General features: G+C 42.2%; 2 protein-coding genes and 1 long non-coding RNA gene across 8 annotated transcripts in view; 2 read left to right on the top strand and 1 right to left on the bottom strand.

Annotated features, from left to right (window-relative positions):
- Positions 1-12447, top strand: part of polr3b (polymerase (RNA) III (DNA directed) polypeptide B) — a 79671-nt gene extending 67224 nt beyond the window's left edge. For both annotated transcript variants that reach the window (XM_048548807.2, XM_059652516.1), the window contains exons 24-28: positions 2277-2380; positions 4649-4815; positions 6273-6386; positions 8592-8765; positions 10497-12447. In XM_048548807.2, coding sequence (XP_048404764.1) covers positions 2277-2380; positions 4649-4815; positions 6273-6386; positions 8592-8765; positions 10497-10626 — 689 coding nt within the window. In that variant the 3' untranslated portion in view covers positions 10627-12447. The remainder of the gene's footprint in view (positions 1-2276; positions 2381-4648; positions 4816-6272; positions 6387-8591; positions 8766-10496) is intronic.
- On the bottom strand, positions 12010-26079 carry LOC125460812 (uncharacterized). 2 transcript variants are annotated; one of them, XR_007249344.1, is made up of 3 exons: positions 26023-26079; positions 25720-25883; positions 12010-12260 (listed from the first exon to the last, which is right to left on the bottom strand). It is a non-coding gene; the product is annotated as an uncharacterized LOC125460812 (long non-coding RNA). The 2 variants fall into 2 exon arrangements; XR_007249343.1 differs by having other exon boundaries at positions 25988-26055.
- The window catches only part of rfx4 (regulatory factor X, 4), a 131832-nt gene continuing 130918 nt past the window's right edge, over positions 25659-26572 (top strand). For all 4 annotated transcript variants that reach the window (XM_059652517.1, XM_048548811.1, XM_048548810.1 and 1 more), the window contains exon 1: positions 25659-25812. In XM_059652517.1, coding sequence (XP_059508500.1) covers positions 25764-25812 — 49 coding nt within the window. In that variant the 5' untranslated portion in view covers positions 25659-25763. The remainder of the gene's footprint in view (positions 25813-26572) is intronic.

Raw genomic sequence — 26572 nt, 5'->3', positions numbered from 1 at the left:
GTTTCCTGGTTTATAATGCTGTTGTTTAGTGCTGTTTAAAAACTTTTACATTTAATTTGATGTTAGTTATTTTCATATTACTTGCTGCAGTGAGAACCTTAAGAATTCAACAACTGAAGTAATCATAAATGTGCCCGGCTCAAGGTGTGGGAACAAATTATCCTCAAATCTTTTGATTGGTTTCACCAAATGTGCTCTTTCTAAAACTAAACATTGCTGCAAATTCATCAAATGTTCCTACTAGAATGCAACACTTTTTTTATAAAAGGTCCTGCGTTTTAAACTCTCCTTGGTCATTGTGACATCGCTGTGAGATGTGAAAGGCACAAACAGCTATAAAATGCCCTGCAGTGCATGTTTTCAGATACAAGTCCTGAACTGGTAACCTTGTGACCTCCCAATTAAGTATGCAAAACAGTTACATTACCATTTTATGGCACATAATTGCCTCCCACAAATACAATCTAGAGTGAAACAGTAAATGCAAACTGTGTTGCAAAGCAGCTCTTAACCCATTCTCTCTGTTTGCAGCGTTAGAAAGGCTGTGTGCTAATTGTTTTATAATAGCTCTTCACAGAAGTATTTCAATCTTTTTGTATTAATTGGGATTCACTATCTTGCACTGCTTTATATAGTTGGAAAATATAGCTGAGCCCGAGGTAAAACATCTTATAGCAAAGCTGAAATGGTTTAAATAGAAGCACTTTACCAGAGTGCAATGACATATAGAAATCAAAATAGCCTGAGATGCTGATACTAGTTCTGAATTTACCCCCATTTGGTGGGGATTTTGTTTTTCTATATTAAAAAAATTTGACAAGGTCTCACAGCTGTGATTTGAGTCATTCCCAAATATTTTTTAAATGTATAATTTCCTGACTGTCCACTGAAAATCATCCTGCTTTCTTTAAAATATTGTTGTGGGTTTTTTATGTAAGTGGTGTATCCAGTCTGCAAAGGCAATAAAATAGACTTCTGCAATTAAATTGGGGAAATGTTATTAAAATCCCTTGGATATGGTTAGCCCTGTCAGCACTTTCACTGGATCACAATAGGTTAATTATTTACTTTAGTCACCAGTCTCTTCATCTAATGAAACCCACAGCTGTGTTGGATCTGTGCTTGGATGTGTGGATCCCATTGTTATGCAGCTCTCCAAAGGCTACATGCTGCCTCTGATGGAGCAGCCTTGCTTCGTTCTGTTTTCCTGCCTTTCTGTGTCAATTTCATGCATCTTTTATCATTCCCTTTCACACAAAACAAACAACACACACTGGCCCTCTGTAGCCTTAGCAGTCTACATTTTCCACAGTCTGCTGCTATTCATGGTTGTGCTTATTTCACCATACAAGAAGGTTGTGTGAAGTTTTTCCCAAAGATGCCTATTCACCTGTTAGCCCAGAAGCCTTGGTTAGGGGACTGGATGGTCTTGTTTTTAACCCCCTTTGGTGGATGTTCATTGTGTGCCCTCACTTCTCCACCCCAGCCAGCCCTACCCATAGGATTTCATAATTGTGCGATCGGGCATTAGATAGGTATCACTGTATCACTTGTGAATCAAGTAAATCTTCCCATCCCACAGTAGGCTCTCTTTGTTAGTTCTGGGTTTAAACGAATGTACCAACATCCTTGCAATGATTCATTTACTTAAACGATGGGTGCCTCCTACTTACGTAGTGGAAAGATTCACACTTGATCCAACGTTTCCATTCTTATAAACATATTAATTGTCAGATTGTGACTGACTACTTATTACAGTGCAGGCTGAAGGGGCCAAATGGCCTACTGTTTCAAATTCTTGCATGTTCGTCATTAACAGTGCAGCTACGACTAAGTGACTTGGTTGGGAGTTAATAGTTTTGGTGTTTTTACTGATGGCAGCTCTCTATTTCCAGATCAGTTTAAACTGGATTCAACAGTCGAAAATGTCATGAGCTCCCATTCTCTTGGTTTAGTCCCAGGCCTTGGTCAAAATAATGTAACCATTTAACCATAAAATTAAGATTTTATGATCCAGTGATGGTATGTGCAAATCTGACAGTGGTCAAACATTTTAGTAATTTTTTTTGTTAGGTGTGTGTTACTTTTCTGAACCTGATACGTTCACCTGATGTTTGGATGTTTAGAGAATATGGAAGTGAGCAGTGTGGTTTGGAAATGTAACTGTGATTACAGAGTTTTTGCAGAGTTCCAGTGATTGAATGATGCGTTTGTGACTAATTGCAGTAGATACTACAGAACAGTTGTTGGTAAAGCTCTCTTTCTTGCTCCCATAGGTGTCTGTGGTTTGATTGTACCTCAGGAAGACATGCCATTCTGTGACAGTGGAATCTGTCCAGATATCATCATGAATCCACACGGTTACCCCTCCCGAATGACAGTGAGTCTGGACTGCCTTATTCTGTGCAACAACCATTTGCTGCAGGTGTATTGGAATGTGGTAGACTGATTTCCCAGAAGTAAATCGAGGAGAAGCCAAAGGTTTAACTGGAATAATAAACATCTGTGAAGGGATTCCTGCTTTTGCATGGCACTGTCTGAAAGTTGGATCACTGACGGGACAGTTACACTGCTAGTTCACTATCTATTCTGCTATATGCCCTAACACTGAGCTTGTCATTTAAATTTGGAATGAGGCTCAACTTGATTGTGAGAACTATTGTATCACTCCAATTTGATTTTGTCAATCCATTTCACTGGTTTCAAAACCCTTCAGGTTCAGTTAAAATCTTTGGACACTTTTTAACCCTCCTTGGATTCACTGCTGCATTTAACAAATAGAAATTCTGCATTCACCATATTCTAAATATTTAATATTGGAAAAGATCTCTAACCGAGTCTGTATTGAGGCAGACAGAAGCTCACTCCTTGACAGGAGCATTAGTTTTTCCAGTCAGTCAATAATGAAGCAATGCAAACAGGGCACTGCCTAGTTGTAGCTCAAACAGCAGCTGGGATGACCAGCATTATGATAAATACGCGCTAAAAGACTTGCAACTCATCTGTCTCATTGTTAAATCGAATTCACTGGGGGAAACTGGCTGATAGGCTTTTCCTGCACTATCCTGAAGGTATTTGGTTTTTAATTGCAAAGATGCCTGTTCAGACCACAGTATACAAAATTCTGAAACTTTCCTGCCGAAGAGGCAGTGGATTCTAGATGTACAATATTCTAATCAATGGATTTGTTAGGTAAGGCTATCAAAGAATATATAGTTTAGGGAGAATAAATAGGAGTTGAGGTGCAGATCGACTGTAGAGTAATTTGAGTGTGCTTGAGGTGTTTCTGTTTCAAAGCATCGATTTACAGCATCTGCAGTTTCTTTAGGTTTTTATAAAGCATCAATTTGTGCTGTCAAACTGCAGACTTGAAGTTATGGACATATCAGTAATAATATCACTGCCATTTAATCTTTAAGAACAAAAAATGACAAGGGCATTCCTTGAAGTGCATACCTCCACCGCGCGGTGTTATCTGAACGTTCTTGCAGTAGTGTAGTTTTTCAGAGAAGCTTTTCTCCACCTCTCATTCTGTGTAATCACAAAGCTGCAAAAATAAGGGTTCCATCTCACTGAGTTGCCTCAAAGTCAATTCATATCCAGCCACCTACTATGAAAGCTCTGCTCATATATTTTGACAGCTGTAACAAATTCCACTTTGACAGCTGACACAGTCAACAATATTCTCAATAAACCAATGCAGAGTGTTCTAAAAACAAGTTAATTTGCCATCTTCCATTGTTGATGGATCCTTTAAAATAGTTCCAGGATCTGAATCCACAGTTCTTGATAAGCTGTGAGCATCTGAGCCATACCATGTGTGTACTGTATTTTGTTGAAATCTTGCCCAATGTGTACAGACAAACTGGTAACTAATGCACAACAACATTGCTTCCTCCCACCTTAGGTGACAGCTATAAGTATTTTTTTTAAAGCTATGATTGTTTGTGATTTTTGAAGGTATACAAGGATGTTTTTTAAACATTGTCTCATGTCAGAGATGACATTAGCAAGGCCAGCATTTGTTCCCTGTCCATTGGGACAAAAAGCACCAGAGCCTCTTCGTTATCAACTTATTGATGTACTTGCATGAAAACTGAAACAAAGGGGTAAACTTTGCTGGGGTCAAGAGAAAGTATAAACCAGTGCCTGTTTTTAATATTTGTATATGTATCATAGTCAGTCAAAAAGGAAATAAATTTGACAGGTTGAGAGAGAGAGATGGGAGGATTCATGGAAAGTGAATTCCAATGTATAGAGGTGGGAGCTGAATAAAAGGTCAAATAATATAGCTAGAGGATAGATTGTAATATAGAATTATTACAGCACAGAAGCTTGCATTAGGCAAGTATTTACACTAGTACCAATTTCTGGCCTTTTTCCCAACATCTCTATGCACATTTCTGTCCAAATAATAATAATCCAGTACCCTTTTGATGAGATGGGAGAGATATTGGGGCAAGGGAGTAATTCTGGGTTGGTCGGGAGTGAGTCACACTTTGAAACAGGTCACTGACTTGGGATGGAACGATGCAATGGCTGAATTGAAGGCTAGGCTTGAGAATTGGGGAAATAATAATTACTTATGAACTTTGGCTTTCCAGGATTTGTGCATGTGTTACTTGCTGTCATTTCCTTGGCTCTGTAGGTTGGTAAGTTGATTGAACTGTTGGCAGGGAAGGCTGGCATCCTGGATGGCAGGTTCCACTATGGCACTGCCTTTGGTGGAAGCAAAGTAAAGGATGTTTGTGAGGATCTTATACGTTATGGTTACAATTATCTTGGCAAGGACTATGTAACCTCTGGAATCACAGGGTAAGTCTGGTTTGTAAATATGGATCTTGATGTACTGTATTTTAACACCAGTAATATCCTTCTAGACTTTTGTGGAGAGGTTAGAGATGTTGGATAGTATTTCTGAAGGGAGAAAAGGTTGTGGGGAGATCTGACAGAGGTGTTCAAATTGAAATCTTTAAACAAGGTAACTAAGGAGAAACTGTTGCCAGTGATAGAAGAATTGGTAACCAAAGGAGACAGGTTAAATTTTTTGCTAACAGAACCTGAGGAAAAAATTACAGTATTTTTCCATAAAAGCTGCCTGAAACAGAGGTATATCTGAGGGGATAATATCTTTCAAAAGGGAATTGTTTAAATATTGTAGAGGAAAATGTGCAGTGCAACAAAAGTGCAGAAAAAGACTAAGGCTATTAAAACTGCTCCTGGAAAGATCCAGCACCGACCTGATGGGCCAAAAGGCCTGGTTTAGTGCTGCATTACTTTTTGATAGGCTTAGATACTCTGTACAATATCATGTAATGGTATCAGCCAATATATTTGGCTGTTTACAGTGAAAAGTACATATAACCTCTGCTGCAAAGTATACAATTTTAACGAATTTGACGACTGAGATAGGAGAACAGTGGGAACTACCTCTTCCTTGTTAGCTTAGGTTTTGAACCCTGAAACTCTTTTAATACAACACAGTTCTGAGCAAGTGCCACACTGTCAGAATGGCAGATCTTTTGGACAAGACACAAAACCAAAGCTCCATCTGTCCATTTATCCCATGTGATATATCCCACAGTGTCAATACTATGCAGGGGAGTTTGCTAGTCCTGTTCAATACTTAACCTTTATCAAAAACTTATTAATTAATCATTGATCTTTCTGCAGTGTATGTCAATTTAATGCTGTTTTTGTCTACGTGGCAATAACAAGTGGACATTGTAAAGCATTTCAGTGCATATACTGACTCTGGAATGTCATGAAGATGTAAACATCTAAGTGTCAGGTCCTTATTCTTCTTAAAAATAGTGAAGATAAAAATTTGGAGTACAAATTTGCTGAAAGCTCAAAGTTAAGAACCATAGTAAAAGTGATTATTCCATGTTTTCTGTTAATATTTAGAAATATTCTTGTGTATTTGCTGGAAGAAAATTTAATTGTGAAAGCAGAGACCTGGGTAGTGAAAACGTACTAAAGATTCCTAAAATGAGTGAGCATCGTGACCTGCTGAGATTTTTATGCTGAATTTACGTTACAATTGGAATTCAAAAGTTATTTTTATTCATCAATTGTCTAGATAGAAATCTCACTGACAGAGCTAATAGTTGCCCTTGAAAGCTGTGATTGTATGCCACGTTATTCCACTGCAATCCATGTGATAATGTTACTACCACAAGTCCCTCACCTGTAAACTCTTACTTCTGTGCTCAGGGGTGCCTTGTAACCTACTCCGTACCATCACATCCTTCTCTTCTTGTCTTTGCCAGTGAACCATTGGAAGCATACATCTACTTTGGTCCTGTGTACTATCAGAAGCTGAAGCACATGGTCCTGGATAAGATGCATGCACGAGCACGAGGCCCCCGGGCTGTCCTCACCAGGTGAGCTGTCACCAGTGTTACATTAATATTATTTCATTCTTAAGTTGTTTACTAACCTAGCTGCAATTTATGGCGATCTTCAGTTGGTCAGCTGATTGGATCTGTTCCCACTGTATTCGGTGAGAGGTAGGGACCTGAAGTTGAATCTTTGGATATAATTTAGTTACTGCTAAAAAAGAGATGAGCAGTCAAAGCTTTTTAGATTTTAGTACGGGTGTGATGGCAGGTAAGTAAGGCATACTAAGGCAAACATGGCTCCAATGGCACATCTTATCAAATGACATGTCCCTCTGGCTGCCTGCAGCAGGCAGAATACTGGACATCTTCAACCAACCTCAGGTCATAATGTCCAACAGTCGTTGTGATTCTGTGATTGGACATCACTTTAAGCAATCCTGATTCCGCTAAGTGTTACGCAAACAAATGTTTAAAGATGATTAGTCAGACTCGCTAGTGTGCATTAGAAGTCTCACAGAGGGCACTGTCCTTTGCAAACGGAAACACCGTGTCTACCCCCAAGTTTTTGTTTGTAAGTTGATAAAAGCAAGAAACAGCAGCCATTTCATAGTACATTCCTCATGGCCAAGTCTTGATCGGTCAGAGTCAATTTCAGTTTAGCCACTTTGAATTTAAACAGGGTTTGGCAGTTAAGTAATCCCTGGTGGATTTCCATGGCAGCATCTCTACCGATCATAGTCAACTTACCAACTAATCAGCACCCTCTTATGTATAACCTATTTGCAAATTGTGAGCAAGGTTAGAATTCAGGTACAGCAAGTGATTGAAAAGCAAATGGAACATTGGTTATTACAAGCGGAATGGAAAATAAAAGCAGCTCTTCAGGACATTGGTGAGATTATAATCTGGATCACTGCACAGTTTTGGCCTCCTTATTTGAAATAAAATTGTTTTCGAAGCAGTTCAGAGAAGACAGAGTCAAGTCATTCCAGGGATGAAGGGAGGCTTGTCTTCTATTTTTAAAAAAAGGGTCGAACACATCGGATCTATGCTGAGTGGAATTTAATAGAGTGAGAGGTGATCATAATGAAACGTACAAGATCTTTAGGCTGCAGGAAAGGATGGATCCCAGGAGGACATTTCCTCTTCAGGGCGAAACTAAAACTAGGGACATGGTTAAAAAATAAGAGGTTTCTCTTTTTAAGATAGAGATGAGAAATTTCTTCTCTCAGTTGTTCGACTGTGGAAGTCTGCTCCTCCAGAGATGAGTAGAGGTTAGGCCTCTCTTTATTCAGTAAAATCCAGAAGAATTGCAGATGCTGTAAATCAGGAACAAAAACAAAGTTGCTGAAAAAGCTCCGCATGCCTGGAAGCATCTCTAAAGGGAAAAAAATACAGTTAACATTTTGAGTTCTGAGGAAGGGTCACCGGATCCAAAACGGTAACTCTATTTCTTCCTTCACAGATGCTGCCAGACCTGCTGAGCTACTCCAGCAACTTTGTTTTTGTCTCTATTCATTCATTTATTAGTCTGTTTAAATAGACATTTGATAGACCGGTGAATCAGGAGTTAAATGGGAAAGTGTACATTAGACTGTAACCAAATCAGCCTGTTGAATGGTGGAACAGCCTGTGGGGATAAATGGCTTACTCTTGCTCCTGAGTCCTGTATTGCTTTTGAAATTTGGTATTTGTGAAATTCTGTCCTGATGGGTGCAAGATGAAAAACTTGTCCCTTTTTTTTTGTTTAGCAACAGTGAAGTTTTGTACTGTCAAACAATGACTGAATTTAGCATTCATTTGAAGTTTGTGTGAACTGTACTATTTTTCATTTTCTGCATTGTGCATCCAATTTATAGCTTTCAGTCAACAATGTACTAAAAATTAAATCAAAAGGGGACAACATTGGAGAGTGGAATAAAAGATTGAGAGATGCGTATAGGAGAACGGCATTCAGCGCATTAAACCTGTTTGACCACTTGGTTGATCTGATAATCCTCAACTCCATTTTCCTGCCTTTTCCCCAAAATTGTTTTAAAAGCAGTCCAGAGACGGTACATTCAAGTCATTCCTGGGATGAAGCGCTTATCTTCTATATATTGATTCCCTACTGATTTAAAAATCTGTCTTTAGTAGCAAAGTCTGTATTGTACAGATACCTGTGTCTGGTACTGTGTACGTAACTTCACAGTTTGCAAGCTTCTCATTATCTTAATATGATGATTCCCTCAAAATTTGACCCTCCAGGCAACCAACTGAAGGACGATCACGTGATGGAGGTTTGCGTCTTGGTGAGATGGAGCGAGATTGCCTGATTGGCTATGGGGCCAGCATGATGCTGCTGGAGAGGCTCATGATCTCCAGTGATGCTTTTGAGGTGGACGTCTGTGGACAATGTGGTCTGCTGGGATACTCTGGCTGGTAGGTACAGCAGCTTCCATTCATTTGTTTCTGAGTGGTGTCCTGGGAGCATTAGCTGTCTTTACCCCATGAAGCATTGCTCATGGTTATAGTCACTGCTTAGAAGGCTATGCTAAAAAGGTTTTGTTCAAAGTATTTGGACTAGATTACTTCATCTGCCAAATCAGTGCAATGCTAAAAGAGTTCTGCACTTTTAAAGAAGTATAAAAAGGAGTAAATAAGGGTATGTCACATTGTCAGAAGGTCAGCACCAGGGGGTGTTCTGCTCTATCAGAGGAACAACCATAGATGCAGTGCCGTGTCATTAGAGGGCTCAGCGTGAAGGGGGCACCGCGTTGTCGGCGGGGAATTACTAAATCAAGGCCCCTCCTCCTCAATAGGTAGACCTGACAGATCCCAAACCACATTTTCAAAAATCTTCAGGGAACATCTCTCCAGTGTAGTTGGCAAATGACTGTCCCTCATTTCGTTAAAACAGTCGATCAGATCATCACACTACAGTTTGTGGGAGCTTCCTATGTCTGAATTAGCTGGTTTATTTCCTATATTGAAAGCTGGGAATATTTTCTTGGACCTATTGAGGCAGGTGCTATTGAAATGCAAGGCTTTTGATGCATCATGGGGCCAGACCAACCAATCTTTCCCACAAATTGCCAAATTTATTGGTTTTTAACTTCACCACTTGACAGGCTGGAATTAACCTGGTTATGTGTTTCTAGCAAGGTTGCTACACTACCATAACCTATTTGCTGTCACTGTCCTGGTCTACCACAGCTACTTGGTTCTTTGGAAATGGGATGTATTTGAAATACTTTAATTGCATTTAATTTGCACTTCATTTTTATCCTGTGTGCAGAGATCTCAGAGTTTCTTGTTTCTTGGCTGTGTGGTACGGCTTATCAAAGATTGTTCAGAAATGGTAAATGCTTGGTTTTCTGCAGTGCAGTTTTAAAACCTGCACAGCAATAATCAGGATAAGTCCCTCAATAAGTATAATTTAATGATGGCTCACAGAAACATTACAGCAAAGGAAAAAGGCCATTTAACTCTTCCCAAATACCAATTCATGTACTGCCTCTCCCCACATCCCTGGACATTTCTCCTGTCCTGAACACGTAGAAAGTGTAGAAAATTTTACTCCACAAGAGGAGGCCCCTCTTCCCATTGTGTTTGCACTGGGCAAAGAACAAATCACCCAGCCTCATCCCTTTTTCCGGCACTCGGTCCATATTGTACAGGTCATCAGTTGCATGTACAGGCACCTTTTCAAAAGACCTGAGGGTTTGTGCCTCTACTGCCCTCTCAGGCAGTGAGTTCCAGACCCTCACCAAACTCTGAAAGAAAAGTGGTTTTCTCATCTCCCCTCTAATCGTTGTACCTATCACTTTAAATGCAAGCCTCCACAATCACTCACTCTATGCTAAAGGAAATAAGTTCTTCCCAGCCACTATATCCAGGTCCCTCACGACCTTGTGCAACTCCATCAAATCTTCCCCAAATTTAAAAAAAATTCTGTGCTGGTGAATTAGATCCCTTTTAGTTTGTATAGTTTTCTGTTTTACACTTTACAAGCAGTAGTATTTATCTGTGTATGTTATCGCCATGTGAAAAGCAACACTTTTTTTGTATTCCTGGCAGGTGACTGAATTATTTTTTAAAACTGGAACTAGTAGGACTGTTTTACACAATCCTGTTTAGAGCAAATGATTTGAGGATGTTTTGTCTTTTTAGGTGTCATTACTGCAAGTCGTCATGTCATGTCTCCTCTTTGAGGATCCCATATGCCTGTAAACTACTATTTCAGGAACTGCAGTCCATGAACATTGTGCCCAGATTGAAGCTGGCCAGGTACAATGAATGATCTGCTCTGAAACATGAGGAAAGTGTTTAAGCTGAAAAGCAAGGGTTCTTCCGGCACAGAGACTTTCTCCTGAGTATCAACAAGCTGTAGAGGAGTGATTGAAACCTGCGATTTTTTTTTTCACGCTCCCTGTTCAGCTCAAGTTGGCAAGGAGAGAAAATAATTTGCTTGTGATTGATGGGCTGAGACAATACAGCACAACTGACTGTAGCTGCCTTCATAAAGGTCTGGCCAGCTCTCGAACTGAGGGAGCAGAGTTAATGCAGAGCCTTGTGTTTGTTCACCAAACCGCCCGACATCAGTCACTTATAACCGTCACAGCTGGGAGTAGCTGAGTTGCAAACACAGACTTGAAGAAGAATTGGGTTATTTAATTTAATTTTTGAAAGTGTTGGAAGGTGGCTGCTCATCATATTTTATTCTGTAAGCTGTTAATACATCGATTTAAAAAAAAGTTTTATTTTGAAAACAAGATTGTGACCTGATTTGCTTTCCAGTAATGTTGAAGCTATGAATCTGCTGTCTGTGCTATTAAAAAGAAAGGAGTTTGAAGGCAGCCTTTCAGCCCTTCGGTGCTGTTGAGCATGATAATGGTGATCTTCTACCTCAACTTTACCTTCCTGCATTATCCCAAAATTCTTCAATTTCCTTAGTGACCAAAAAATTGCACAACCCCTGCGTTGAAAACCATTTATACTGAGTATCTGTGGTCCTCCAAGATAGAAGATTGCAGATGCTTCTGTGGTGACAGCCAGTAAGGACCATGTATCAGATGGCTGTGGGAGACTCCCTTGCTCATTGTATGGAAGCTGTCCAGGCTGAGGTGCCCTGACATTGTTCAGAACTTTAAAATGCTGACAACTGAGAGAAAGGCAGGAAAGGAAGGAATGTTCACTTCACAACCTGTCAGGAGCTTAATCAGCCCACTCACTTTTGCAACATTTCACACTCTTGTCCGTGGCTAGGATGAGGACGTGACAACCAGTGGGATTGATTATGGCTGAAGTTATGATTAACTTATTTCCTTGCGTGATAAATTAAATTATTGGGCCAATATACTGGTGATTTTTGCCTTGAATGGGTGAAATATTGGACCCATGGATCTGCATTGAAAAACTGCTGATTAAGTTGGTCCATTTTTATTATCTGCAAGGATCAGAGACTTTTGCATGTTTACCTTCCCGAGTTAGCCAGACTTTTCGGCTGATTTATTGCCTCTTATAAGCAAGCACGTGGCTCCTCATGGATGGAGTGTGTATATTTTATTATACAATAAGCTCATTGCAGTCGGTGATTTGACACTCTCACCAGTGGTCAGGCCTGATGACTGTCCCAGCTTCACTAACATCACTAAAAGCATTTATCCACATCTGAACAGATGTGAGGGCAGCCACGGACCTGGACCTGAGCTTATCCTTTCATCGAGATCAAATGCGCTCTTGTCCATTCCAAATCCATAAAATAGCACGAGCACTCAAAGATGAAAACATAAAATCCAACCAGCAAACCACCACTACTTGTTTGGTCAAGGGAAGGATAGCTCATTCTTCCTGACCTGGTCCAGTGTCTGAGATGGTGAGGGGAGGCCCTGTTCCCTGGCCAGGTGTCGCTTGACCTGATGGTTTCATACTACCCTGTTAGAAATAAAGGAAGTCAAGTTACCCGTTAATATTCTAAATGTCAATGGATACAAGCCATGATTATCCAGCCTTTTCTCATGTGATAACATTCTCATTCCAGGTATTAGTCTAATAAACTTTCTCTAAGTTGTTTCTAATGTGTTTACATCTTCCTCAGAAACGGTGCACAATATTCTCAACGCAATCTCATCAGTGTTCTATATAACTGAAGCAGTCCTCCCTACTTTAGTAGTCAGTTCCCCTTATGAATACTAAAAAAAAACTATTAATTTTCCTTGTGACTTGCTATACCTGCAGTGTAGCCTTTTGTGATTCACGCACAAGGACACCCAGATCCCTTTGTATCTCAAAGCTCTGCAGTCTGAGCATTTTGTTAATTTTTTTAAATTCTTCCAGCCAAAATGGATCATCAAGGAGCGTAATAGAGGAAATAAACTCATAGAAATAGGAGTCATACAGCACAGAAACAGACCCTTTGGTCTGATCAGTCCATGCTGACCATAATCCCAAACTAAACTATTTCTGCATGCCTGCGCTTGGCCCATATCACTTCAGACTTTTCTTATTCATGTACATATCCAAATGTCTTTTAAATGTTGTATCTGTACTCGCATCCACCACTTCCTCATGCCACACACGAACCTTCATATTCTTTTTCAATCTTTCTCCTCTCATCTTAAAAATATACCCGCTTGTCTTGAAATCCCCCACCATAGAGAAAAGATGCTTACCATTCACCTTATCTATACCGTTCATCATTTTGCTAACCTATCTAAATTACCCCTCAATCTCCCATGCTTCAGTGGAAAAAAAAGTCCCAGGCCCCCCTCCTGACTCAAACCCTCTACTGGCAATCTCCTGGTAAATCTTTTCTGAACCCGCTTCCAGTATGATATTATCGTTCCTATAATAGGGCAACCAGACCTGGACACTAGTACTTAGGAAGAGGCCCCACCAACATCCTGTACAACCTCAACAAGACTTCCCCATTCCTTTACTGAAAGGTCTGAGCAATGAAGGCAAATTAACTTATTCATAAGTTGTCCACAAAATTATTGAGCGATCACAAAAACAAAGCTCTCCGTGTGGGTGTAACCTACTGAGTGCTTCCCGGAGGAAGATCCCATTCAAATTGCATTTTATTCAATTTCTTCTTCTTACACTTTATTATTTATTCTATCTCATAGTTTGATTATTCATTGCTCCTGCTACACATTGAATATTGTTACAATCTCCCTTCCTTTAAACATTTTACATCATCCCCATCATTAAATTAGGGAGACTCTGGCAGTGTTGTAATTAGTCTAATAATTCCAAAGCCAAGCAATATTTTGGGGAACATTGGTTCGCATCCACTGTGGCAGTAAATTCAGTAGACAGATAAAGTCAAAAGCTAGCCTGGTAATGAGTGTGTGTTGTCATGAAGACTGTAATGTTCTTTTGTTGGGGGGTGGAGGCGGGGGGGAGTGAAATCTGCCTTCCTTACCTGGTCTGGCCTACATGTGACTCCAGATCCTCAGCAATGTGGTTGACTCTTAACTGCCCTCTGAAATGGCCTAGAGAGTTAATCAGTTCAAGGGCAATTGGGCAATAAAATGCTAGTCTCTATAAGTGACTCACTTTCCCCATGAAAGGAATAAAGATGATCTTGTACTGAAACAGAGCTGGAGTTTTTTGTTAATTCATTGATGGAATGAGGGTATCACTGACTCGGCCACCCTGTCCTGAACTTCCCAGAGGGTGGCTAATAGTCAGCCACATTGCTGTCGGTCTAGAGTCCCATGTAGGTAAGGATGGCAGATTTTCCTTCCTAAAGGACATTAATGAGTCAGACAAATGTTTACAACAATTTTTATTCCAGGTTATCATTTAATTCAAATTTCACCATCTGGCATGGTGGATATAGTCTGTCATGGTCTGCTGAACTGTTAGCTCACTAACATTACCTCTACATCACCATTTTGCCCAATAGGGTATTAGCATTATGCTAATTGTGATATATTCACTGTAGATCTAAAGGTTCAAAATCTGCCATTCCTGAGGCACTCGGGGATAGTAAAAACGACAGATGCTCGAGTCAGAGATAACACAGTGTGGAGCTGGAGGAACACAGCAGGCCAGGCATCAGAGGAGCAGGAAAGTTGATGGTTCAGGTTGGGACCTTTCTTCCGAAATCTGATTTATCACTGTGTTATGTCTTTTTCCTGAGGCACTATGAGCTTTCAACAGTCACGTGATCTCATTAGTGTGTTCCTGACTTGAACAATCTCAGCCGTGTGTGGGGAGCAAAGGAATGCTCACTAAGAGCAGAATCAAGCATGTAGGTGTCTTCAGTATAGGTGCCAACCTGGTGAAGCTACAATAGTGGGCTTCAAGCATAGCAGACAGCAGAAGGAATATTCTGTAGAAATAACTAAATGATCCCAGAGCTATCAGATCTGATCAGAGCCCTACAGTCTTGTCATGCCCAGCTGTGAATTGTGATTGATTGACAATTAAATATCTTTTCAAAAGGAGGGGACTTCACAAACCATCCCCTATTCTCAACAATGAGGGAGCCTCTCCCATCAGTGAGAGAAACATACAAACAAGGAAAAACTGTAGGCCCTTCTCGGCTGCTCTCCATTCGCTAAACCATGGCTGAAAAAAGTTTAAGCAGTGCATGTTGGAATACTGGTTACCAACACATTGCATATTGACCTTCATAAATGGAGGTACTGAGTACAAATACTGGGAGGTTATGCCAAATTTCATGAAACTTTTCTTAGGCCACAACTAGAACATTTTGTTCAGTTCTGGTTCCCATATTTTAGGAAAAATGCTGACCTTGAGAAGGTACAGAGGAGACTTACTAGAATGGTTCCAGGAATGAGAGATCCCAGCTAGAATATTAGGCTGGAGAAGTCAGGAATGTTCTCATTAGAGATTTGAGAAAGGTGCACAAGATGATAGTTTTAAATAAAGTAGACAAAGAAAACCTGTTGCTGATAGCTAATGGTACAGGGACTGGAGAAACAGATCTAAGCCTTTGGGCAACTGATGCAAAGCGGGAGGTGAAGAAGCACAGCTTTACACAAAACTGGAGCTTGCTGTTCAATGAGGCTGGAAGAGGTGAAGACAAATTATTTCAAAAAGTAATTGGATTGGGAATTTGAAAGGAAAAAGCTTGCAGAGAATTGGGTTGCTGTACAGCGGGTTGACATGGACTAAATTTGCTGGTTGGCAGCTTTCTGTGCCATAACAATCCTACAACATACCTTTGACCCCCTTGCCAGGTGTGCCAAGTGGATGATCCATCTTGGCCTCTGCCTAAGGTTCCCAGCATCACAAATGCCAGTCTTCAACAAATTTGCTTCAGTCCACATACTTCCAAGAAATGGATGAAGGCACTGGATAATGCATAAGCTGTAGACCTATCATCTCACTTGTAGGACTGAAGACTTGAGACAGAATTTACTATGCTCCTAACCAAGCTGTTCCAGTACAGCTACAAGCCATCTACGTGGCAATGTGGAAAATTGTCCAGTAATGGCCTGTTCTCAAAAAGCAGGACAAATCCAACCTGGCTAATTACAACCCCATCAGTCCACTCTCGATCATCAGCAATGTGATTTAAGGGGTTGTCGAGAGTCAAGTGGCACTTACTCATCAATGACCTACTCACTGACTCTCAGTTTTTGTTCTATTAGAGCCACTCAATTTCAGATATCATTACAGCCTTTGTTCAAACATTGAGTAAAGAGCTAATCTCAAGAGGTAAGGTGAGAGTGACTGCCCTTGACATTAAACAGCAATTCACCATGAAGAGAATCAAGGAGCCCAGCAAAATTGAAACCAGTATGAATCCAAGGAAAACTCTCTGGCTCAAGTCTTATATGGCACAAAGGAAGATGGTTATGGTCATTGGAAATCGCTAGAAGAGTTCTTTAAGATAGTGTTATAGATTGAGACATCTGAGGGGGAGGAAAGGGGGCAGACAGTGCAGAGATCCCCTGTGGGCATTCCCCTCAGCAATAAGTATACCGTTTTGGATACTGCTGGGGGGGATGACCTACCAGAGGAAAGCCATAGTAGTCAGTTCTCTGGCACTGAGCCTGACACTGTGGCAAAGAAGGGAAGGGGGCAGAATAGAAAAGTACTCGTGGTAGGGGACTCAATAGTTAGGGGAATTGACCAGGAGATTTTGTGGTCAGGATCGGGATTCCCGGAAGGTATGTTGCCTCCCTGGTGCCAGGGTCCGGGACGTCTCCGATCGGGTGTATAAGGTTCTAAAAGGGGAGGGCGAACAGCCAGAAATCGTGTTACATATTGGCACTAATGATATAGCCAGAAATAGGATTGAGGGTATAAAAAGTAATTTCAGGGAGTTAGGATGGAAGCTGCAGACCAGGACGAACAGAGTAGTGTTCTCTGGTTTACTACCAGTGCCACGAGATAGCGAGGCAAGGAACAGGGAGCGGGCGCAGCTTAACACCTGGCTACGCAGCTGGTGTAGGAGGGAGGGCTTCAGATATGTAGATAATTGGGATGCCTTGTGGGGAAGGTGGGACCTGTACAAGAAGGATGGGTTACATCTGAACTGGAAGGGGACCAATGTCCTGGGTAGAAGGTTTGCTCGAGTAGTTCGAGAGGGTTTAAACTAGTATGGCAGGGGGGTGGGAACCTAAGCTGTATACCGGAGGTGAGAGTTGATGCAGGTGAGGCAGTAGCAAGAGGTAGACCAGCTAGTGGGAAGGATTTTCCTGGGAAGGAACCAAGGGATCAGTTAAAGTGTGTTTGCTTTAATGCAAGGAGTATCGGGAATAAAAGTGATGAACTTAGAGCATGGATCAGTACCTGGTGCTATGATGTTGTGGCCATAACAGAGACATGGGTTTCTCAGGGGCAGGAATGGTTGCTGGATGTTCCAGGGTTTAGAACATTTAAAAAGAATAGGGAGGGGGGAAAAAGAGGAGGGGGTGTAGCACTACTAATCAGAGAGGGTATCACAGCTACAGAAGCTTCCATTGTCGAGGAAGATCTGCCTACTGAGTCAGTATGGGTGGAAATTAGGAACAGCAAGGGAGTAGTCACCTCGTTAGGGGTTTACTACAGGCCCCCCAATAGCAGCAGGGAGATTGAAGAAAGCATAGGTCGGCAGATTTTGGAAAAGTGTGGACACAGTAGGGTTGTTGTAATGGGTAACTTTAACTTTCCTAATATTGATTGGAACCTCCGAGCAGAAGATTTGAATGGAGTTGTTTTTGTAAGGTGTGTTCAGGAGGCTTTCCTAACGCAGTATGTTGACAGGCCGACGAGGGGAGAGGCCATTCTAGACTTGGTGCTCGGAAATGAGCCGGGGCAGGTATCAGATCTTGTGGTGGGAGAGCATTTTGGTGATAGTGACCATAACTGCCTCACATTCTACATAGCTATGGAGAAGGAGAGGATTAGGCAAAATGGGAGGATATTTAATTGGGGAAGTGGAAACTATGACGCGATTAGACATGAGTTAGGAAGGACGGACTGGGAGCAATTGTTCCATGGTAAGGGAACTATAGACATGTGGAGACTGTTTAAGGAACAGTTGTTGGGAGTGATGAGTAAATATGTCCCTCTGAGACAGGCAAGAAGGGGTAAGATAAAGAAACCTTGGATGACGAGAGTGGTGGAGCTTCTTGTGAAAAGGAAGAAGGTAGCTTACATAAGGTGGAGGAAGCTAGGGTCAAGTTCAGCTAGAGAGGATTACACGCAGGCAAGGAAGGAGCTCAAAAATGGTCTGAGGAGAGCCAGGAGGGGGCACGAGAATGGCTTGGCAGAACGAATCAGGAAAAACAAAAAGGCATTTTACACTTATGTGAGGAATAAGAGAATGGTCAAAGAAAAAGTAGGGCCGATCAGGGATAGCATAGGGAACTTGTGTGTGGAGTCTGAGGAGGTAGGGGAAGCCCTAAATGAGTTTTTTGCTTCTGTCTTTACGAAAGAAACGAACTTTGTAGTGAATGAAACCTTTGAAGAGCAGGTGTGCATGCTGGAATGGATAGAGATAGAGGAAGCTGATGTGCTGAAAATTTTGTCAAACATTAAGATTGACAAGTCGCCAGGCCCGGACCAGATTTGTCCCTGGCAGCTTTGGGAAGCGAGAAATGCAATTGCTTTGCCACTTGCGAAGATCTTTGCATCCTCGCTCTCCACTGGAGTCGTACCTGAGGACTGGAGAGAGGCAAATGTAATTCCTCTCTTCAAGAAAGGAAATAGGGAAATCCCCGGCAATTACAGACCAGTAAGTCTCACGTCTGTCGTCTGCAAGGTGTTGGAAAGGATTCTGAGGGATAGGATTTATGACCATCTGGAAGAGCATGGCTTGATCAAATACAGTCAACATGGCTTTGTGAGGGGTAGGTCATGCCTCACAAACCTTATCGAGTTTTTTGAGGATGTGACTAGAAAAGTTGATGAGGGTCGAACTGTGGATGTGGTGTATCTGGACTTCAGTAAGGCATTTGATAAGGTTCCCCATGGTAGGCTCATTCAGAAGGTCAGGAGGAATGGGATACAGGGGAACTTAGCTGTCTGGATACAGAATTGGCTGGCCAACAGAAGACAGCGAGTGGTAGTAGAAGGAAAATATTCTGCCTGGAAGTCAGTGGTGAGTGGGGTTCCACAGGGCTCTGTCCTTGGGCCTCTACTGTTTGTAATTTTTATTAATGACTTGGATGAGGGGATTGAAGGATGGGTCAGCAAGTTTGCAACGACACAAAGGTTGGAGGTGTCGTTGACAGTATAGAGGGCTGTTGTAGGCTGCAGCGGGACATTGACAAGATGCAGAGATGGGCTGAGAGGTGGCAGATGGAGTTCAACCTGGATAAATGTGAGCTGATGCATTTTGGAAGGTCGAATTTGAAAGCTGAGGACAGGATTAAGGATAGGATTCTTGGCAGTGTGGAGGAACAGAGGGATCTTGGTGTGCAGATACATAGATCCCTTAAAATGGCCACCCAAGTGGACAGGGTTGTTAAGAAAGCATATGGTGTTTTGGCTTTCATTAACAGGGGGATTGAGTTTAAGAGTCGTGAGATCTTGTTGCAGCTCTATAAAACTTTGGTTAGACCGCACTTGGAATACTGCGTCCAGTTCTGGTCGCCCTATTATAGGAAAGATGTGGATGCTTTGGAGAGGGTTCAGAGGAGGTTTACCAGGATGCTGCCTGGACTGGAGGGCTTATCTTATGAAGAGAGGTTGACTGAGCTTGGTCTCTTTTCATTGGAGAAAAGAAGGAGGAGAGGGGACCTAATTGGGGTATACAAGATAATGAGAGGCATAGATAGCCAGAGACTATTTCCCAGGGCAGAAATGGCTAGCACGAGGGGTCATAGTTTTAAGCTGGTTGGAGGAAAGTATAGAGGGGATGTCAGAGGCGGGTTCTTTACACAGAGAGTTGTGAGAGCATGGAATGCGTTGCCAGCAGCAGTTGTGGAAGCAAGGTCATTGGAGTCATTTAAGAGACTGCTGGACATGCATATGGTCACAGAAATTTGAGGGTGCATACATGAGGATCAATGGTCGGCACAACATCGTGGGCTGAAGGGCCTGTTCTGTGCTGTACTGTTCTATGTTCTATGTTCTATGATGTTCTTCCCTGCATCATAAGATCAGAAGTGGGGATGATCACTAACGAATGCACAATGCTCAGCGTCATTCATGACTCCTCAGATATTTAAATTGTCACAAACTATGTGTAGCACGGTCTGGACAACATTCAGGTTTGGCTGATAAGGGCTAAGCAATGACTGTCTTCAAGAAAATCTTGCAATCTGCCTTTGACAGTTGACAGCATTATCAGAGCTTTGGGAATCAAGTGAACATAGAACATAGCAACAGAATGCAATAATTTGGCCCCTGGAGCATATTCTGTTGTTGAATGAGATAGTGGCTAACCTGCAACCTAAATCCATGGACTTTATTTTTTCCAGTATTCCTTAGTATCTTTTGGATAACAAATATTTGTCAATAGTTAAAAATTAACATTGATATAGCGTCAATTGCCATTCGCAGAAGAGAGTTCTAAATTTCTCATAAGCTTTACGTGGAGAAATGATTCCTAATTTCACTCTTGAAAGATTTGGCTCTAAATTAATAGATTATACCACCTCGGTCTAGACTCTCCAACTAGCAGAAAGAAACTTTCTCTACCTTAACTATCACCTCAATATCATGAAAATGTTGATCAGATCTTAAATAATTTTCCTAATTCCAGGAAATACAACACGAACTTCACTTAGAATCTTAGTAGAACTCTAGTAAATCTGCAATGCCTTTGCTGCAAGCTCAATATATCCTGCCTATGAAGGAGTCTTGTAGTGCAGTGGTCATACCTCTATCTCTGAGCTAGAAGGTCTGTGTTCAAGTCTCACCCACCCTAGGAGAAGCGTGGCTGATAGGTGGGTTCCAAATAAATGCCCTTCCTAGGGCCTGGTGCCCAGAACTGCACCTAACTTATCCTTCTTTACCATTTTGGTCTCACGCTTCTCATTTCTCTCACCCGGTTGAATCACTCTACATATTTTAATTTCTCTTTGACTTATGATCTAAATCACTATTTCTCACTGGTGATCAACTCTTTCCTTTTGCCCATATCTGAACAACTGTAAATATCTTTTCCATCTGAACCCTTTTCCTACCTATCAGCCTTGACTCTTCATGACTCCTTAAACTCCTTGTGATTATCCTGATTCTCCTATTCACTAGACCCTGGTAGAGACTGTCATTATGGCACCATTACCTCCTGTCCCAGTATCAGTGCCATTGTCCAATGTATTGGGCACATCTGTTACCTGTACCAGTCCTTCAGCTCTGCATTGACCTCTGCAATCTGCTTCTTACCACAGCACTTTGCACATGGCTCAGGTAATAATCTAGAGATTATAGCTCCTGGGTTTTGTTCTCTAGCTCCTAGTTCAGGACAAACTCACCAAAATTGATCTTCCTTCCTACTTTTCCCTTTATTGATCCCAAATGAACCACAACTGAATACCTCCCTGTTGCTGTCCAATTTTAATTTGGTTGAAATGTTTTTAAATCTAGTAACTGGCAGACAACATATTGCAGTTGGGGATGGGTTGTTAATGTTGTCCCTGCTAGTGGCACCTAGATTTCATGAATTAGTGATTAATGAGTTGAGTCTGACTAAAAAAGACATAGGCAAATGGAACTGGTTTAGTTTGGGAACCCTGGTTAGCATAGACAAGTTGGACTGAAGGGCCTGTTTCCATGCTGTATGGCTATGAATTGAAGCATACCTTTACATTTTGTTATTCATTCAAGGGATGTGCATGTTGTTGGCTGGGGGTCCAGCAGTTGACACTCTGATTGTTGCAGTCATTGGCAGACAGGGACATCCACAGTTCTGTTAGGAAAGAAGTTCCAAGATTTTGTCCCAGTGACATCGGAGACAGCAAGAACTGCAGATGCTGGAGTCAGAGTCAATAACATGTCGAGCTGAAGGAACACAGCAGATCAGGCAGCATGAGAAGAGCAGGAAAGTTGATGTTTCTGATGAGGAGTTTAAACCCAAAATATTGATCTTCCTGTTCCTCTGATGCTGCCTGTCCTGCTCTGTTCCTCCAGCTCCACACTGTGTTGATGGCTGTCCTTGTCCTTCTGAGTGGTAGGTGTCGTGTTTGGAAGGTGCTGTTGAAGGACAGTTGCTGAGTTGCTCCAGTCCGTCTTGTAGTTGGTGCATATTACTGCCACTGAGTGACAGTTGTGAGGGAGTCAATGTTGAAGGTGGTAGATGTTGTGCCACTCAAACAAGTTGCTTTGTTCTGGATGGTTTCCAACTTTAAATGTGGTTGAAGTTGCACCCATCCAGGCAACTTATTCTTAGAGATCTACAACACAGTGCGAACAGCCACCTAACTATTGTAATTGTATTTTTAAGGACTCAGCCTAAAGCCTTGTATTCTGCCACATTCCTGACTCGTAGCTTGTAAATGGTGAACAGAATTTGAGGAGTCAGAAAATGAGTTACTTGCTGCAGCATTCCTTCTTCTGAAGATCTTTTAGAGCCACAATATTTATGTGGCTAGTAAAAACAGAAAGCAGATCTGACAGAATCTGTACAGAGAGAAACAGGATTAACGTTTTGAGTCCAATGAGTTTTTTGTTTCAGAGCCTGAGGAACTTTGGAGTCGAAACATTAACACTGTTTTTCTCTCTCCACAAATGCTGTCAGACCTGATGAGTTTCCTCAAAACTTTCATTTTTAATTTCAGATCTTGAACATTCAGAGTACTTTGCTTTTATTTATATAGCTAGTGCAGTTCTGTTTCTGCTCAATAACAAACTCCAGGAGCAAGATAGTTCAGTATTCAGTGAAGACAATGCTGTTGAATGTCATGACAAGATAGCCATACAGCATGGAAACAGACCCTTTGGTCCAACCAGTCCACACCGACCATTATCCCAAACTAAACTAGTCCCATCTGCCATACTCTTGGCCCATATCCTTCCAAACACTTCTTATTCATACATTTATCAAAAAATTCTTTAAAATGCCGTATCTGTACCCACATTCATCATTTCCCCTAGAAGTTCATTCATTGTCACTGTATAAAAAAGTTGTCCCCATATCTTTTTTAAATCTTTCTCCTCACCTTAAAAACATGTCCCCTAGTCTTGAAATCTCCAACCCTTGGGAAAAGACACCTACCATTCACCCTAATTATACCCCTCATGATTTCATAATCCCGCATAAAGTGTCCCTTCAACCTCCCAGGGGAAACGTCCCAGCTTATCCAGTCTCTCCTTATAAATCAGACCTTTCAACATCATGGTAAATCTTTTCTGAACTCTCTCCAGCTTAATAATATCCTTCCTATAACAGGATGACCACAACTGGATGCAATATTCCACAAGAGGCCTCACCATCATCCTGTTCAATTCAACCCCAACTCCAATTCTCAAAGATCTGAGCAATGAAGGCAACCATGCTGAACACCTTCTTAACCACTCTATCTACATGTGCCCAAACTTCAAAGAACTGTGTATGTGAACCTCTAAGTCTGTTGTTCTACAGCACCATTAAAGGCCTGACTTTCAATTGAAGAAGTCCTGCCCTGTTCGTTTTGCCAAAAAGCACTATCTCACATTTATCCAAATTCAACTCCATCTGCCACTCCTCAGCCCATTGATCCAATTTTTCAAGATCCTTTTGTAATGTCCACTATACCACCATTTCACAGTCCACTATACCACCAATCTTACTGTCATCCGCAAACTTACTAACCTTGTCTTCTATATTCTCATTTAAATGATTTTTATAAATGAGAAATAAAATGGCTAGTTGTTAGAGATGTTCATTGCTGGGTGGCGTGAATATAATTTTCCATACATTGTGTTGCAGTGCATGGAGTAGAAATATTCCGGCTCCCAGTGGTCGGAGGAGGGTTAACAATGAGTCCATATATGGTTCTGGAGGAACATTTTGCCTTTGTGGATGATGCTGTTGCTTTTGAGAGAGGTTTGTGTCTGTCCTATTCTCACTTCAGAATAAGCTCAGCTGGCGTTTCCAATGTAGTGCTATGGGAGGGCAGCATTGTTGGAGGAATTCTTTCAAAATGAAACTTCAAACCCACAACTCTCTCTCACCTACTCAGATTGAAGTAACCCATCCTGTTTGAATGGGTAAGGTGTCTCTACGGGGCCCAGGTCGATCTGATTCATATCACAATGCTCCTAGTAGGATCTTTTATTCTTATTCATTTTGTGGGATGTGGGCGTCGCTGGCTGGCCAGCGTTTCTTGCACAGCCCTCGTTGAGATGGTGGTGGGTGAGCAGTAGTACGCTTTGACACGACCAGTGACAGAAAAGCACCCGAGATGCTGAAAGTCGCTATACCAATGCAGATCTCCTTTTCCTTTTCTATGCTGAGGGGTCAGGGCCTAATTTTGTGACCAGGATGACTACAATGGCCTCCAGGCTCCCGTTGGTATGAGCCCAGAGAGATGGGTTATTTGTGTAAGGTGTAAATGTTGGATACAGATTAAACCTGTCAATACTAATCTCGTTTTAATGAGGTATACGGCCGTAGAATCAGCAGCTCATTTAACCATCCAATTAGAATGAAAGTGATAGGAGCCTGGCTACAGCAAGACAATGAGGTTCAGCCAAAGGAAAAAATCTGAGAGATACGGGCTCAGCTCGGGCGGTTAACTCTGGACATCTTGACATGTCTGTGTGCATGTTTAAAAGAGGAACTCAGATATGGAGTAAAAATAAAGTGTTTAAATTGATCCCCTGGATTAAATGCACAGTCCCTGCGTTATATTTAACGCTGCAAATGGATTCTGTTTTGAGATGCACGGGGGATACTTTGTCTTCTCCTCAGTTTGTACATCTTGAGGATGTAAGGAGCTGAGGAATTCTCTCAGATGCGAGAATCCTGCCTGGCTCTATAGAATATCTGGACATGAAACACCAGATTATCTGTTATTTGAAGAAGCCGAGATCCGTGACTGGAGGTTTTATTCTGAGTAGCGGCACAATTTTTGCATCTAGTTCCAAAAAGACTCTGTCTCCCTTCCTTGTAGAAAATGCATAAAATGTGCCGCTATCAGACAGGCTTTACCCTCAAATAGTCTGCTTGCGTACAGCCTAGTTGCTGTTCAAACTTCAGGAGCATTCTGACCCTCATTCTTTCCTTCCCATCTCTCTCTCTCTCTCTCTCTCTCTCCTCTCTGAGCTTCATTCATATTCTAATCACTGCCAGCTCCTGGTGAACACGCTCTGTGCTAACACTTTTCTAGCAACACTTCGGGGCTCGCAAATGGGAAAAGTCCAAGATATATCCTTGCCAGCAGTACAATGAGCAAGTGGAGAATGCTCACCCTGCGTTTTGGGGAGAAGCTGTAAAAGTAAGATTTAAAACAACTGCAACAAAAATAAAAGACACAAAAGGGAGCGGACAAAATCTTGTAAAGCAAATGGCAAAGGAACAGCCTCGGCTGGCGGACAGAGAAGGGAGAGGGAGGAATAGCTGGCCAGAACACCGCCAATAAGCGCAGTGGCATTAAACCGCATTCAGAGACCAGCCAATTTTCATTAAGACCCCATAATGAGAAGCGAGAGCAGCTCCCGGGAGTTTAAATCAAGGAGGAAGAAAGGCACTTTCTCGGATATAATGGAAAGGGAGGGTGAAATGCGGGACTTGCGTATATCTAAGCCCATCCCCTCCCCTTTTTATTCCCCCCCCCAAAAAAAAATCTTTTCTTATTCAAAATACCATCACAATGGCGCACAGTAACGCCTGGCCACATTGGTCCTTGGAGGTAAGCTGCCACTCATCAAGTTCCCGGCCTATCAATGACACCGCTCTCATCGGCCCTTCTCTCCTCATTGCAACATCAGCAAACATTCTGACGGATCGGGCTCCGCTAGATCTCTCTCTCTCTCACACACACACACACACAGTTACCCCAGAGAGGGAGAGGTCTATCTGCGGACAGCCGACACCTCCAGATGAGCATGCATTGTGAATTATTGGAAGATTCAGACATGGATTCAACAGGTTGGTGGTTTCTTGAGGATGAAGGGGGTTGGGATGTCTGTATCCGCCTCGACAGATTCCAAGTCAACACTCTAAAAGAGAGGCAGAGAGAGAGAGACCGTTTACAACGAGTCCTACTTCAGGCAAGTGAATTGCCTCTGCAACGCCCCCCCCCCCCACTTTTTTTTGCACTGACTTGAAGTTGTTTCAGGTCTGCCAGTTCCTCTCTACCTTTGTTCAACTTTTTGATGCAGTCTCTTCCTGAATTGTTTCTTTTGCATAGACAAGATGTTAAATCCTATCCTCCCAGCACCCCCGCCCCCGCCCCCTCGGCCCACTTCTGCCCTGCAGAGTTGGGGAGTGTTTGTGGGAGTAAGGGGACCTCCCCCCCCCCCCCACACACACACACACACACACACACAGAGCCCCCTGACCCTGCAGGATGCGCTGGGCGTAGCGGTGCGGCTGCTGGGTTTTGTCGGTTTTGGGGGATTTCAGAGTGAGGGACCGAGCGATGGGACTCTCCGGCACAGGCCTGCACACACCCTCCCACCCCCACCCCCTCATCGTCCACTACCCACTGCCCACTGCCGATGCCTCCCACTTCATCCCTGCCCCGAGCCTCTGCCAGTTCACTGGGGCCTTCTATTCAGCTGAGGGAGGTCAGGATCAGGCGATCCGGCCCATCGCTCTGTACTGGCTCTTTGTGAAACACTATCTAATTAGTTCTCCCCCCCAACTTCCCCTCCCTCATGATACCTCCCTCCACCCTGTTCTTTCT

The sequence above is a fragment of the Stegostoma tigrinum genome, chromosome 18 (assembly GCF_030684315.1).
Source record: "Stegostoma tigrinum isolate sSteTig4 chromosome 18, sSteTig4.hap1, whole genome shotgun sequence".
Classification (NCBI taxonomy): Eukaryota; Metazoa; Chordata; class Chondrichthyes; order Orectolobiformes; family Stegostomatidae; genus Stegostoma; species Stegostoma tigrinum.
The sequence above is the reverse complement of the archived record's forward strand: the minus strand, read 5'-3'. Positions and strand labels throughout refer to the sequence as shown.